We start from the raw sequence: 16,947 nt of genomic DNA on the forward strand, positions 1-16,947 counted from the left end.
GAAAATAAAGAAAGAAATAGAGTACTTGTCCGCGGAATGCATAGGTCCCCGGTTGGAGTTCCGATCTGGCACATACTATTAATCTGCCAGGAAGTTATGAATATGATGTTCTTAAGATGTAGCCTACTACGACATGCAACGTAACTAATTTCGAAAGGAAAATAATGAAGCACTTAACAAATGCAACAAAGCAATTGCAATAGTGTATCCAGCAGGAAATGAAGCGACAGTGAAATCCCGAAAGCATCATTATTCCGTGTCTCTTAATGATGAGAAATTCACTGATTTTTTTAAATCTTCGTTGTTAATTTTAAAATTATAACGGCAACCCGAACCGTGAGGAAAAAATGACATTGTTACTGAATTCAACAGCGTCTATCTGATCAAAAGTATCCAGACAGCCATTAGTGTACATTAATGTAGAGCACCCTTCACCTTCATGATGACTTGAACTCTGCTGGAAACACTTTCAATGATGTGTGTGATTATCTGTGGAGGAACGGCAAACCATTCTTCCTGGAGAGCCTAAACCAAAGAAGGTAGAGATGTTGGACGCTGGGTTTTGGAGCGAAGCCGACGTTCTAACCCCAAAGCTGACCCATTGGGTTGTGATCAGGGCTGTGGGCAGGCCAATATGTTCAGAAGCCTTATGTCCACTAGCCTTTGCCTCACAGATTTGACAGGCTGCATTGTGACGCTAACACAATAATCGTCTCCGAACTGTTTCTTTACTGTAAGCACCACCGAATGCCGTAAAACGTTCATATCCTTCAGCCTTTAGCGTTTTCTTAAGCGCAATAAGGAGACCGAATCCAACCCACGGAAAGTATCCCCATACTGTGACACAATCGTCTCTGTAGATCACTGCTGGCACTACACATGACGGCAGGCAATGTCCTCCAGGCATTCACCTCCAGACCCATCGATCGGATTGCCACAGAATATACAGTGATTCATCACTGCAAACAACTCGTTTCTCACTGTCCAGTGGCATCACCTTTTACATCACCTGAAGCGTCAGTTGGCACACTCTGAATGAGGAGTTGCTCGGCCATTGCACCCCATCCTTTTCAACTCCCCACGGATAGCCACTGTGCTAGCTGGACCGAGGATAGCTCTTTGGAGCTCACGACTGACTCCTTCCTCTGATTTCACGTGATTTTTGTGAAATCACTCTCCTTAATACTGAGTGGTTTCCATCCATCAATACATGGGGTCTAGATCGTCTTGGTTTAGCTGTAGTTGTACCTTACTCTTTTGCACTTCGCAGTCACATTACCAACAGTCGACTTGGCTATCTTTAGAATGGTTAAAATGTCGCTAATGGATTGTTGCTCAGCTGACATCCAGTGGCTAATCCACTTTCGAAGTCAATGAACACTGCTAATCGACCCGTTGTGCTGGTATTGCTTCTCTACTGCCAATACAATATAACTGATGTGAAGCCATCACACAACTGTTATTCAAGCAGTATTGAGGATATTCATCCCAGATGTCAGTCGTGCGGTTATTGCCACATCATATTTCGGGACAACATTATCCCGTTTGCAAGTGTTAAAAACAAGGAAACCTGATAAAACAATGCACCTTATATTTAAAGATATTTAAGGATTACAGACATCCTGAGTTACAGATTACCTCAAAAATTTTTTGCAGCATTAGCCCTCGTCACAACTTAGAAACAAGGTGCACACGTGCATTGTCAGCCATAAAACATGAAACATCATGTATGCCCGTAATAGCTACTACGAGACCAGTTAAAGGCACTGCTATATTTATAACACGAAGGTTACTGGATTGGAGCAGTTTAGGACTGAAGATGACGTAGTGTAACGTCGGAACTTGTTGCCTAGAAATATACCTTTACAACGGCGATTGATGTTGTTTTTATTGAACATTGAACAGCCGTAGTCCTATATTCCACCAGAAGATGAAGTTACATTCATTGAAACATCACAAGTCGATGCACCCACCGTTGGTGTTGAGGATTAGGCTTTGAAGTTACATTCATAGAAACATCACAAGTTGATGCACCCACCGTTGGTGTTGAGGATTAGGCTTCAAGTAAATAGACTACTGAACATTAAAATTGCTACACCACGAAGATGACGTGCTACAAACGCGAAATTTAATCGACAGGAAGAAGATGCTGTGATATACAAATGATTAGCTTTTCAGAGCATTCACACAAGGTTGGCGCTGGTGGCGACACCTACAACGTGCTGACATGAGGAAAGTTTCCAACCGATTTCTCATACACAAACAGCAGTTCACCGACGTTGCCTGGTGAAACGTTGTTGTGATGCCTCGTGTAAGGAGGAGAAATGCGTACCATCACGTTTCCGACTTTGATAAAGGTCGGATTGTAGCCTATCGCGATTGCGGTTTCTCGTACGGCGACATTTCTGCTCGCGTTGGTCGAGATCCAATGAGTGTCCCAACGGTCTCGTATCACTAGCAGTCGAGATGACAGGCATCTTATCCGCATGGCTGTAACGGATCGTGCAGCCACGTCTCGATCCATGAGTCAACAGATGGGGACGTTTGCAAGACAACAACCATCTGCACGAACAGTTCGACGACGTTTGCAGCAGCATGGCTGCGGTTACCCTTGACGCTGCATCACAGACAGGAGCGCCTGAGATGGTGTACTCAACGACGAACCTGGGTGCACGACTGGCAAAACATTTTTTCGGATGAATCCAGGTTCTGTGTACAGCATCATGATGGTCGCATCCGTGTTTGGCGACATCGCGGTGAACGCACATTTGAATCGTGTATTCGTCATCGCCATACTGGTGTATCACACGGCGTGATGGTATGGGGTGCCATTGGTTACCCGTCTCGGTCACCTCTTGTTCGCATTGACGGCACTTTGAACAGTGGACGTTACATATCAGATGTGTCACGACCCGTGGCTCTACCCTTCATTCGATCCCTACGAAGCCCTACATTTCAGCAGGATAATGCACGACCGCATGTTGCAGATCCTGTAGAGGCCTTTCTGGATACAGAAAATGTTAGACTGCTGCCCTGTCCAGCACATTCTCCAGATCTCTCACCAATTGAAAACGTCTGGTCAATGGTGGCCGAGCAACTGGGTCGTCACAATACGCCTCCTGATGAACTGTGGTATCGTGTTGAAGTTGCATGGGCAGCTGTACCTGTACACGCCATCCAAGCTCTGTTTGACTCAATGTCCAGGCGTATCAAGGCCGTTATTACGGCCAGAGGTGGTTGTTCTGGGTACTGATTTCTTTGGATCTATGCTCCCAAATTGCGTGAAAATGTAATCACATGTCAGGTCTAGTATAATATGAACACGTGTTTGTCATCTGCATTTCTTGTTGGTGTAGCAATTTTAATGGCCAGCAGTGTATCATCGTTGGTAGGTGATGGCAGCGGCTTTCAATTTGCAGTTGCACCTCGGGAACTGCGGCTGCACCGGCTTGTGATGTTTCAGGTTTTATGGTCTGAGTTGACAACGCACGTGTGCATCTTGTTTTTATGTTGTGACGAGGCATAAGGTCACAAAAAAATTTCGCCTTACATAGGGATGTCCGGATACTTTTGATCAGATACTATATATGGAAGTCACACCAACAGTGGATTCCTTCGAGAAAAAGAAAGACGAGAAAAGCGTGCGGCGCGGTTCCGCAGGTGACGAAGCAATGGCGAACATCAAGGGCGCGATGCGCGCCTACCACAAGCTGACGTGCGTCCGCTTCCGGCCGTACACGGGCCGCGAGACGGACTACATCTACATCACGCACGGCAACACGGGCTGCTGGTCGAGCGTGGGGCGGCTGGGCGGCGCGCAGGAGGTCAACCTGCAGGACCCGGGCTGCACCGGCACGCTGGGCACGCCCGCGCACGAGCTCATGCACGCGCTCGGCTTCCTGCACGAGCAGAACCGCTACGAGCGCGACAAGTACGTCACCATCAACTGGCAGAACATCGAGCCAGGTGAGTCGCCCTCTGCACGCGCGCCGCGGCGAGACGTCGCAGTACTTCTACATCTGCCGGGTGATCAAAAAGTCAGTATAAATTTGAAAACTTCATAAACCACGGAATAATGTAGATAGAGAGGTAAAAATTGATACACGTGCTTGGAATGAGATGGGGTTTTATTAGAACAAAAGAAAAACAAAGTTCACAAAATGTCCGACAGAAGGCACTGGACAGCAAAACGTCAGTGGCTGCACATGACAATCGTGTATAAAAGGAGCTGTAATGAGAGAGAGAATCCAATCCCATCCTGACCGGTTCACCACTTGGTGCAACCAGTGGTTGCTTAAGGTCAATCCTGCCAAATCCCAGGCGATCATAGTAGGCAAAACCACCCCTTCGTTCCGCCTCCTCGATTTCTACATCACCATCTATGGCCGCCCTTTCGCCCTCACCCCCACCCTTAAGTACCTTGGTGTCACCCTCGACCGTCGCCTCTTCTAGACCCCCCACCTCCAGACGAACCAAGCCAAGGCACGCTCCCACCTCTGTCTCCTCAAACTCCTTTCCAGCCGAACTTGGGGTTTGGATCGCTCTACCATCCTCCATACCTATAAATCCCTCATTTGCCCTACTCTTTGCTACGCCCACCCTGCCTGGATCTCCGCTCCCCCTACCTTTTACAAATCTCTTCAGATCCTAGAACGCAATGCTCTTCGCCTCGCCTATCGCATCCGTCTCCCCTCCCCCACGCGGATCCTGTACGACCTAATTTCTCCCCCACCTCCTCCTTTTCCTCCTACCCACTGGTCTCTCCCATCCTCTCCCGCCCCCGTCCGCTCTCGCGCCTGTATTCCCACTCTCCACACACTCTCCCAGGGTGGCTTCCGCCAGCTCCCCCTCCCTGATGATGCCCTCCTCCCCTCCATCTACCCCTCCTATCAACTTTGATCCTCCGCTCCCACTTCCTGTGTTTTTTCATTTGGGCACCCTCCCTCCCTTCTCTCCTCCTTCCCTCCCTCCTCCCTTTCTTCCCACTCCTCCCCCAGGCTTCCCCTACCCCCATCTCTCCACTCCTCCTCCCATCTCCTCTGCCATTGGCATCTTTGCTCTCCCCTCTCCCTCCCCTTCTTCCCCTCTTGGCAGGTCCCCAGACTCGCACACGCTAAGTGGACATTCGCGCGCCGTATTTCATCGCCATCAGTGTCTCGTGTGTGCCGTCGTGTTAGTGTTAGTGTTCACCGACACACTCCAACGTTCACCTGTGCCGTCCAGTCATCAGGGTTTGTATGCCGTGCCAACGTGTTTCAGTGTTAATTTTCGTCGAGTGTGAACGGCTCTGTGTTTTGTATTTCTGTGTCTACTGTTTTTTGCCCGTCAATATATCTATTATGTATCTTCTTCATGTTATTCTCATTGTCGACTCGAAGGCTGAAGAGCAGTGTAAGATGCTGCTGCCAGCCTACCTATGTATAGGTATAAAAATTACAATAAAGGAAAAAAAAGAGAGAGAGAATCAGATGCGCCAGCAGGCGCAGCATGTTGACGTTACCTGAAAAGGCGCTTTTGGTGAAGCTGTATTATCAGAATGGGGAATGTGCTAGTTCAACGTACGGGTAAATGCCCGTTGACAAATGCAGCTGTGGCGAGAATGATTTCGAAGTTCGAAGGGACGGGTTGTTTAGATGATAGACCCCGTGGTGGCCGACCGAGCACAAGGCGTAATGCTGCAGAGACAGGTCAGGAAGAAATGGAGACTGTAGCGGGTTCGTCTATGCACGGGGAAGTCAGCGCTCGTGCAGTCGCGCGTCGCACCGGCATTCCATACACTACTGTTTGGTTGGCACTGAGGCGTACCCTCCGATGCTATCCGTACAAAATCCATCGGCGTCATGAACTGTTACCTGGCGATTTAGTGAAGCGGAGGGCATTTGTAGTGTGGGCGTTTCAGAAGATGGCGGAAGATGACGATTGGTTGAGTAACGTATTGTGGATGGACGAAGCTCATTTCACGCTCCGACGGTCTGTCAACACCCACAACTGCAGAGTTTGGGCTACCGAAAATCCTAGAACTGTCGTGGAAACTCTATTGCACGACGAGAAAGTCACGGTATGGGTTGGATTTACCACATCTACCGTTATCGGGACTTTTTTCTTCGAGGAAATGCGTGATTCTGGTTTTGTAGCTGCTACCGTGACGGGTGAGACTTACGCCGAAATGTTACAGAATCGCATCATCCCCAGCCTGGCTGATAAACACCTGCTGGAACGTACGATGTATGTACAGAATGCCGCTCCACCCCATATTGCTAGACCCGTGAAAGATCTCTTGCGCGCGTCGTTTGGTGATGATCGTGTGCTCAGTCGCCACTTCCGTCATGTTTGGCATCCCAGGTCCCCAGACCTCAGTCCGTGCGAGTATTGGCTTTGGGGTGACCTGAAGTCGCAAATGTATCGTGATCGACCGACATCTCTAGAGATGCTGAAAGACAACATCCGACACCAATGCCTCACCATAACTCCGGACATGCTTTACAGTGCTGTTCACAATATTATTCCTCGACTAAAGCTCTTGTTGAGGAATGATGGTGGACATATTGAGCATTTCCTGTAAAGAACATCATCTTTGCTTTGTCTTACTTTGTTATGCTAATTATTGCTATTCTGATCAGATGAAGCACCATCTGTCGGACAGTTTTTGAACTTTTCTATTTTTTTGGTTCTAATAAACCCCATGTCATTCCAAGCATGTGTGTCAATTTGTACATTATACCGTGATTTATTCAGTTTTCAAATTTATACTGACTTTTGGATCACCCGGTACATGGATACTATGCAAATCACATTTAAGTGCCTGGCAGAGGGTTCATTGAACCACCTTCACAATTCTCTATTATTCCAATCTCGTATAGCACCTATATCATTCCGTACGAACTCCGATTTCCGTTATTTTATCGTGGTGATCGTTTTTCCCTATGCAGGTCGGTGATAACAAAATATTTTCGCATTCGCATTCTGAGGAGAAAGTTGGTGATTGGAATTTAGTGAGAAGATTCCGTCCCAACGAAAAACGCCTTTCTTTTAATGATGCCCATCCCAAATCCTGTATAATTTCTGTGACAAACTCTCCCGATAATACAAAACGTGCTGCCTGTCTCTGAACTTTTTCGATGTACTCAGTCAGTCTGGTAAGGATCCCGCACAACACAGCAGTATTCTAAAAGAGGACGGACAAGTGCAGTGTAGGCAATCTCCTTAGTAGATCTGTTACATTTTCTAAGTGTCCTGCCAATAAAACGCAGTCTTTGGTTAACCTTCCCCACAACATTTTCTATGTGCTCCTTCCAATTTAAGTTGTAATACCTAGGTTTTTACTTGAATTTACGGCTTTTAGATTAGACTGATTTATCGTGTAACCAAAGTTTAACGAATTCCTTTTAGCACTCATGTGCATGACGTCACACTTTTCGTTATTTAGGGTCAACTGCCAATTTTCGCACCATTCAGATATTTATTCTAAATCGTTTAGCAATTTGTTTTGATTTTCTGATGACTTTATTAGTCGATAAACGACAGCGACATCTGCAAACAACCTAAGACGGGTGTTCAGATAGTCTCCCAAATCGTTTATATAGGTTAGGAACAGCAGACGACCAATAAGACTACCTTGGGGAACGCCAGAAATCACTTCTGTTTTACTCGATGACTTTCCGTCAATTACTACGAACTGTGACCTCTCTGAGAGGAAATCACAAATCCAGTCACATAACTGAGACGATATTCCACAAGTACGCAATTTCACTACGGGCCGCTTCTGTGATACAGTGTCAAAAGCCTTCCGGAAATCCAGAAATACGGAATCGATCTGAAATCAGTAGTACTGAAATCAGTAGTTTGTAACCATGTCAGCTGGCGCCGACGCTGCAGCCTCAGTTGTCAACATTGCTCCATTTACCACACTGACAATGGTACAGTTCATAGGAATGTAGGTTTCTCGGCCGTTGGCTATGAAGTTAAAAGTTATTGGGTTATGGTACCGACCGACAGAGAGCGGCCAGTTCCTAAAACAAGGCCTCAGGAAGAGAGTCGAATCGATTTGGAGTCGAAGTTTATGAAAAGACTATACCGTACGAAACCTCAAGAATTTCACGTCGACGAATTCACATACGACTTCGTTACTCGTGTCGGAACACGGGAACTTCGCCACCTTCTTACAGTGGGCAGCTCGTGGCGTGACTATGGTAAACCACCCTCAATTTCTCTGTTTCCGCTCGATTTCTGCACTACTTGCTAATATCTAGTGAACATTACCACTTATTACAATTAGGGGTTTCACAGCCGGTGTTTGCGTCCTTGGTGAATTTTGTTTTATGGGCGTTAGGTCGTTCTTTAAGGAGTATTTTTCTGCCTAACGTTTCGTCTCTTAATGCTGGAGGCATCAACAGAGGCTAGAAAAAGAGAACAGTGTGGCACAGCGAACGGTGGGAGTCGAATGTGGAACAGGGTTGTGTGGGCCTAAATGCTTAACAATACTGAAATATATTTACTAAACACTTTCAACAACTCTAAGCGCATACATTAGAAGACACAAGTAAGGTATTCAGCGTTCAAGTTAACAGAATCCAATACTTTAATACAGAACACACGATAAAATACAGTAATATGCCCCTGTGAATTTCACCAATTTTACGATAAAGGAGGCACCAAATACACCAAAAATATTTCACAGCAGTAAAAAGGAAACTCACAATATACTATCTTAGACAGGAATACCAAAACTTAAAATATAGCCAACAAAAGCTGACACCCTGACTAACAAGCATTTAACAAGAGAGTAAAAATCAGTGATCCGCAAATCGAAGTTACCCTCTGCTTCGCAAAATAAATGAGAATAACAAAATAATGAACATCAGTGACAAGGAGAAATTTGAATGTCCCTGAAAACAACAATAAAATAAATTTTTACAACTTTAAAACACTAGGTTCTACAGTTCCCTACCGCATTTGATAACTGTGATTCATTGATAACTTAATTCGCTCAACCCAGACACAATTTGCACTGCAAGAAGGCATTGACAACAACAGGCACAATTTCCTTTAACACTCGTAGGCAGAAACGCACAACAATACTAGACTCCTGGCCGCTCTGTGCTCCCTGGAATCATGAAGCCAAGCACCGTGCGCTACCGCAGACGGAAATGATGCCCCGTGTTGACAGCAGTCCATCGCCAGCCCCGACTGGAAGCTCACCAGGCTGCTTCGCTCCATGACATCCTGCTTCACATGTCCAATCAGCTGTTCTCTTCCGAAGTAGCTAGCTATGTTGTCCCCTAGCTAGCCTTCGTGATACTAATAAAAATTATAACGAATGCTGATAGGTCGCTATTAACAGTCACGAGATGTTAGTGAGCTTCATTATTGCGTTGACCGTGGTGTGAGATAATGTCCGAAATGTGGTATTCTGGGCACACACTTGTGGATTTCTGAATGCTGATTTCTCAACAATTTTCTCATGGAATGTCCCGTGAGTCTAGCTTTTCCTACCACTCAGCTTTCAAAGTCTGTTAATTCCCGTCGTGCGGCCATAATCACGTCGGTAATCTTTCCACATGATCACCTGAGCACAGATGACAGCTCCGCCAGTGCACTGCCCTTTTATACCTTCTGTACGCGTTACTACCGCCATCTGCGTATATGCGCATCGCTGCCGCATGACTTTCGTCTCCTCAATAGAGACCCCAAGGATGTGTAGAGCGCCGAGCTGAGTGGCCGCACGGTTTGAGGCGCCACGTCAAGGAATGAGCGGCCCCTCCCGCCGGAGGTTCGAGTCCTCCCTCGGGCATGTTCTTAGCATAAGTTAAAATTAGTTTAAACAGTGTCTAAGACTAGGGACCGATGACCTCAGCAGTTTGGTCCCTTAGAAATTAACACACACTTGATCATTTCATGTGTAGAGGCGTCTAGTACAATAATGCTTTGAATGGAAAGTATTTCTGTAACACAAAAGCAAAGGTATCGAAACGCTGTATCCAATTTCAACGTCTGCTGGGTAAAAGAGCTATACTGATTTATTGTTACCCTGATAATTATAATATTTGTTTTCCATTGCACATGTAAAACGTAAACTGAAATACCAAACAAACTTTTGAAACGTTAAAAATGTCTAGAATATCTAAGATATAGTGGTACAGAGTACTTCCGTACTGCAGTTTCTAACAAAAACGAGCATTAATACTGCTCAGGTTCCAATTTCTTTTAGTGGAGGTTTTCCCTACTTCCCTCAGCCATGGTACCGTGTATACTCTTTACTGACATCGTTCAGACCTCTGAAACGCTGCGACTTGGTTCAGATCTTTACAATTGGGTAATCTTGAAGATGATCCCGTACCATCTAGGCAAATCTAGAAAAGTCAGCAAATGTCTGTGGAGGTTTCGGACATACAAGAACAGCTGTTTCCGATCTCACGTGGATGGTCATTGCACTTCATGTCTTGTGATTGAGCTGACCAATCCATATGTTTGAAAATCACATCAGTCATGGAGATCACATTAACCCACCTCGATCAAGGCAAATATTGAGCATGAATATTGAGTACTAAGTTCATCCCGTAAGGTCTGTATCAATGGTTGAAGAATATCACTGGACTACTGCTGAAAGGTTAAATTACCTCAAACTGATATCAAAGGTGTACGTAGGTAATGCATAATCCCAGTCAAAAACGAGACACCACCCCCTCCAAATACATTGTCGGAAGAAAATCATAACATTCTTTGAAAATCATCAAAGTTAATCAAAATTCGTCTTAGAAACATTGCGTGTGTAATACATGAAGTGTTTACAACTGCCGCGCGGGATTAGCCGAGCGGTCTGGGCGCTGCATTCATGGGCTGTGCGGCTGGTCCCGGCGGAGGTTCGAGTCCTCCCTCGGGCATGGGTGTGTGTGTTTCTCCTTAGGATAATTTAGGTTAAGTTGTGTGTAAGCTTAGGGACTGATGACCTTAGCAGTTACTTCCCAGCCGGCCGGCGTGACCGAGCGGCTCTAGGCGCTACAGTCTGGAACCGCGCGACCGCTACGGTCGCAGGTTCGAATCCTGCCTCGGGCATGGATGTGTGTGATGTCCTTAGGTTAGTTAGGTTTAAGTTGTTCTAAGTTCTAGGGGACTGATGACCTCAGCAGTTAAGTCCCATAGTGCTCAGAGCCATTTTTAGTTAAGCCCCATAAGATTTCACACACATTTTGTTTTTTACAGCTGACTTGGAGGTAGCAAGCATGGACCCATGATGAATCATCCAAATTAGTACACAGTGTAATCTCCACCGACAAAATGTCGGCACTGGTTCTGGTATGGAGCTGACAATTCAGCTGGATAATGCAGTTCGGGATACGTTATTCTACATCTGCAAGACCTTTACGCTTAGGTCTGGAATAATTGTTGCGTCCCACGTATGCTCAATTGGAGGCTAGTTCTGCGATAGTACTTGGTGCAGGTCTTGCAGAACAGTTTGAATTTCAAGAACAGTGAGCTGACGTACATTATCCTGTTGGAACGACATATTCCTGATGCAAGAAAAGCAGAAGAACTAGTCAGACAACGTTCTAAACCTACAGAGCGCTGGTCAGAGTTTCTTTCTCGCATCACAAATGCCATAAGGACTCGGGTGCAACCAATGACTTTATTTAATGAGTAACTAAACGAATCTCTGTGCTATATTAAACAGTCGGTGTCTCTCCATCCATTGATGAATGGCAAGCCGTTATACTAGTGCAGCAGTTGTCTTATTGGCCACTATAACCACGTTAGTTTGAGGATTTTAAATTAATAATGCAGAGTCATAATAAAGCACTGTCTCTCTCTCTCATCAGTGAGATGTGGGACAGTGGAATATATTTCCCACTTTTGTTAATTTATCTCAGAGGTAGTACATCTCTGGTGGTGCGTAGCAACCCAAACCACTGTATATCCGGTGCTTAACTGGCGTCATAGAAACTTGTAAGATGAATTTAGAAGCATTTTTACACAGCTACTTCGTTTTATCTCATGAAATTATACAGAGTGAATGGGAAAACATCCTCTTCTAAACACAAAAGTGGGAGAAAAGAAAACTTCCTGATATGTTCCGAATAGGATTAAACAGCTTTGTTATCACCTTCATCAACATCATAATCACATTATCCTGATCATCTTCTTCTTTCTTTTTCTTCTTCGTTTTAATCATTGGGCTTTTTTTGTTTTGCCTGTTAATGCCCATCGCTTCCTTGGCCTTCCTCTACTTCCTCTCCCAACTGGGTTAAAGCTTCCTATCTGGACATATAATATTTCTACATTCATTCTTTCAGACGTTCATTCCAGTTTCTCTCTTTTTCTTGTATTCGGTTTATGTGGAACCGTTTACTGCTCTTAGAAATCTCATCTCTGTTGCCTCTATGCGACTTTCTTGGTATTTATTTACAACCCACGATTGACGTCTGTAAACAAGCATTGGGAAAGCCATTGTCTTATAAAATTTTAATCTGTTACTTTCCTAGTTTTATTACTTGGACACATGATTGTTGTACCACAGATGTTTCCAAATCTTCGTTTCCGGCATACTGATACGTGACGTCGCAATCGAAATACCTAAATTGTTTGACCTATTCTATTATTAATCACGATTTAAGACGTACAGGTTATTTTTCTTTAAAAATATTTTTTCTCCTATTTTCTGAAATCACTTTTCTTGGATCTTACTTAATAAATATGTTTCCCTTCACGTTCTTTATCTGCCATCAGCGGGGCGTCGTCTGCATTTGAAAGGGAATTCAAGCGTGAATTTTATAATTCTTACTCTCCCCGTTAAAATTTCATTTCATTTTCGGACTGCATTATCTAAATAAATGTTAGCACTGTTTGTGCGGGCGAGGAGGTTTGCATGCTCCGGATCCGCAGTGCAATGCTGGCGGTAGCTTATGTTCCAGAAGGGTAACGCAAGTCGGTCAGAGGAAAGAGAAAGATCCAGACGAAGTGTGTCCCTCATAGATTATTAGTCCCTTTCTATCATAAGCCAGACGGAATGTGTCCCACAAATGCTTAACGGTTCCTTGCTATTCTAAGCGATCCCTACTATGTCCTTCTCCAATCACCTCCAGTTATAAGCAAGGGGTAAGGGAGACTCCTAGGCTTAGTGAAGCCAGCCTCCCTGGGAGAGTAAAGCCTTAAAAGAAAATTGGGCAGCCCTCTGTCCAACTGTGCTAGCGCAGCGCTCATAGGGCGGTCAGTTCAATTTGTCCAGCTACACCGAGGTGACAAACGCCAGGGGATAGCTCCTAATGTCGGACCTCATTTTGTCATGCTTAGTACTAGCAACTCGACGTGGCATGTACTCATCAAGTCGTGGGAAGCCTACTGCAGAAATAATGAGCCATGCTGCTATAGCGGACCATAATTGCGCCTGGGTTGTCAAATCATTTCGTCGCATTGTCCAGAATGCTCTCCAAACCCATCGCGAACAATTCAGGCCCACTGTGACATATCGCACATTGTTTGGGAACATGGAGTCCATCAATGGCTGAAAATGGTCTCCAGGTGGCCGAACATAACCATCTTTATGCCGGTCAGTGATCGGTTCAATAGGAACAGAGAACCCAATCTATTACATGTAAACACAGCCCACACTATTATGGAGCCACCACCAGTTTCAGAGTGCCTTGTTGACTACTTGGCTCCATGGCTTCGAGGAGTTTACAGCACACTCTAACACTACTATCAGCTCATGTGGAACCACCAGCAGCTTCACCAGCTTGCATAGTGACTCGTTGACAACTTGGGTCCATGGCTTCGTGGGGTCTGCGCCACACTTGAACCCAACCATCAGTCCTTACCAACTGAAATCGGGGCTCATCTTACCAGGCCCCCGTTTTCCAAAGGATTAGGGTCCATCCGATATAGCACGAGACGAGGAGAGGCGCTGCAGGCGATGTTGTGCTGTTAGCAAAGAGACTCGCTCCTGTCGTCTGCTGCCATATCTCATAACTCCAAATTTCTCGGCACTGTCCTAACGGATATATTCATAGTACGTCTCACATTATTTTCTGAGGTTATTTCACGCAGTGTTGCTTGTCTTTTAGCACTGATAACACTACGCAAATGCCGCTGCTCTCGGTCGTTAAGTGAAGGCCTTCGGCAACGGTGTTGTCTGAAATGTGATATTATCGACACATTCTTGACACTGTGGATCTCGGAATACTGAATTCCCATGCGTCCAGCTCATACTACCATTCGGCGTTCAGAGTCTGTTAACTCCCTTCCTGCGGCCATAACCTTATCAAGTGAATCACCTGAGTACAAATGACAGCCAATGCATTGCCTTTTTATCCTTTGTGTACGCTGTACAGCCGCCGTCTGCACATGTGCAAATCGCTAGACCATGACTTTTTTCACGTCAGTGTAATAAGGGTACCAGTACCCAAAGCAGCCTCGGACCAAGGTCACACTTCTTATCTGTTGTACGAAAATCACTACCGGTTGAGTGGCCTTTTTTCTGTGCCTGACTCACGTAGAAAATGGAATTTGTCTCACGACATTTCAGGTGGCACGTTTTCAACTGAGGAGTAATTTAATTAGAAATTGTACAAAGAAGCAATGGAAGAAATGAAAGAAATTCAGTGCCTAGGGAGGATATTCGAATGATAACGTCCTCAGACTACATAGTTACCTCGTCGAAAGTAAGGGCAACTTCGAAGTGGTGAATGCACATAGGTAGATGGCGCAGTGGTTAGTGCAATCGATTCTCATTCACATCTACATCTACATCTACATGGCTACTCCGCAAATCACACTTAAATGCCTGGCAGAGTGTCATCAAACCACCTTCACACAAATTCTCTATTATACCCTTCTCGAACAGCACGTGTAAAGAAAGAACACCTATATATTTCCATGTGAGCTCTGATTTCCCTTATTTCATTATAATGTTCGTTTCTCCCTATGTCGGTCGGCGTCAACAAAGTATTTTCGCATTCGGAGGAGAAAGTTGGTGATTTAAATTTCATAAGAAGATACCACCGCAACGAAAAACGCCTTTGCTTTAATGTATCATGTCCGTGACACTCTTTCCCCTATTTCTTGATTATACCAAACGTCTTGCACTTCTTTGAATTTTCTCGATGTACTCCGTTAACCCTACCTTGCAAGGATCGCATTTCGCGCAGCACTACTCCAAAAGTGGACGAACAAACGTAGAGTAGGCAGAGCTATTGCATTCTCTGAGTGTTCTGCCAATGAAACGCCATCTTTGGTTATCTTCCATACAACACTTTCAAATGTTTCAAATCCCAATCTGGCCATCCAGAGATAGATTTTCCGTGACTTCCCTAATTCGCTTGAGCGGAATGTCTGAATAGTTTGTTTAAAAAGGACACATCAGATTTCCTCCCTCATGCTTGTACAAACCGAACGTGTGCTCTGTTTCCATGACGTCGCCATCGACGATACGTTAAACTCCTCTTGCTTCCAGTTCAAATGAAATTATACTTATCGAACGTGACTTCCTGTTCTTTATATCTCACTCTGAGAGTGGAGTGGAAGTTGGACACTAAAATAAAAGCAGAGGAATTGTGAATTGCACGTCTGTAAAGCTGCGAATATTAGGAATGAATTACTGACAACAACTACTGAAAACTTCATATGGAGGAAATACTGTGACGGATATCAGGAACTAAACGAGGACAGTTATATTGTGAAAAGGTTTGTAAACGAGTAAGGCAAGCAATAGTGACCATATGGATCTACATCAACTATACTGTAAACCTCTGTGAAGTACGTGGCAAAGGGTATTTCCCATTGTAGCAGTTATTACGGCTTCTACCCATTACATTCAAGTATGGAGCGCGGGGAGCATGATTGTTTAAATGGCTTTGCGCACATTTTGATTACTCTTATCTTGTCCACACGATCCGTACGGGAGCGATGCGTAGGTGGTTGGAGTGTATTCCTAGATTCATCACCTATAGCTGGTTCGTGAAATTTTGTGAGAAGGCTTCCTCGAGGTAGTTCGCATCTATCTTCGAGAGTGCGTCTGTTCAGTTTCTTCAGCATCTTTGTGACACACTCCCATGGATCAGACGAAGCTGAGACAATTCATGGGGCCGTTCTATGTATGTATTTAGTGTCCTTTGTTAGTCCTATTTGGTACAGTTCCCACAAATTTGAGCAATATTCTAGATCGCACAAGTGTTTTGTAAGTAATCTCTTTTGTAGCTTGATTGCATTTCAGTTGTATTCTACCAATTAGTCCGCGACCTGGTTTACCAACGACTGAACCCATGTGATTGTTCCATTTCATGTCCCTAAAAATTTTATTTATAGATTCTTCCGTCGCTTCTTGGTAGAACAATTCCATATTGAGGGTTGAATAACACTTAAGCGTTTTATTTTTTCTGCTGATTTTTTATTTGTATGAACTAGTTTTCGGCCTATTAGGCCGTCTTCAGATAACTACTGGCTATTGTTTACAAGGAGCTTGAGTTCTTACGAACCAAACATTCTGGACTAAGATACAAGTTGTTACACAAAGGTATGTGTATGATTGACGAATGCCAATGGTGACTCGTTGCCATAGCAGTCAGAGGAAGTGAAGGGCACAATTTTAAATTTCTGAACATTAAGTTGAAAATCTATGCAACATTTACAAATCTTATCACAAGACCTGTCTGGATATTTGTGCGGTATTGTCAGACAGTATTTCTTTGCAGACAGCCGCATCATCTGTGAAAAGATTGTTGATGGTATTCAATAGCAACCAGCCACACTTAAGTTTCACATTACTTTATTGAAAAAGCACCGTTAGCGGATTCGAATTAATACAATTCAACAGCAGAGGACTTTCACACTTTCGTCAAAAGACATCTTATGTTGGTTTCCTCGTGACTTGACGCTACTGTACGCCATCTACAGTCTTTACTGCACGACAACTACGGTCGCCATACACGTCTTTATTCGATAAAATTGCGCCTGTGAAAA

General features: G+C 44.7%; 1 protein-coding gene across 1 annotated transcript in view; it reads left to right on the forward strand.

The window, feature by feature from the left end:
- LOC124712392 (low choriolytic enzyme-like) overlaps window positions 1-16,947 on the forward strand; it is a 93,588-nt gene that overhangs the window by 51,099 nt on the left and 25,542 nt on the right. Inside the window, exon 4 of the mRNA XM_047242688.1 lies at window positions 3,661-3,966. Coding sequence (XP_047098644.1) covers window positions 3,661-3,966 — 306 coding nt within the window. The remainder of the gene's footprint in view (window positions 1-3,660; window positions 3,967-16,947) is intronic.

The sequence above is a fragment of the Schistocerca piceifrons genome, chromosome 8, assembly GCF_021461385.2.
Source record: "Schistocerca piceifrons isolate TAMUIC-IGC-003096 chromosome 8, iqSchPice1.1, whole genome shotgun sequence".
Classification (NCBI taxonomy): domain Eukaryota; kingdom Metazoa; phylum Arthropoda; class Insecta; order Orthoptera; family Acrididae; genus Schistocerca; species Schistocerca piceifrons.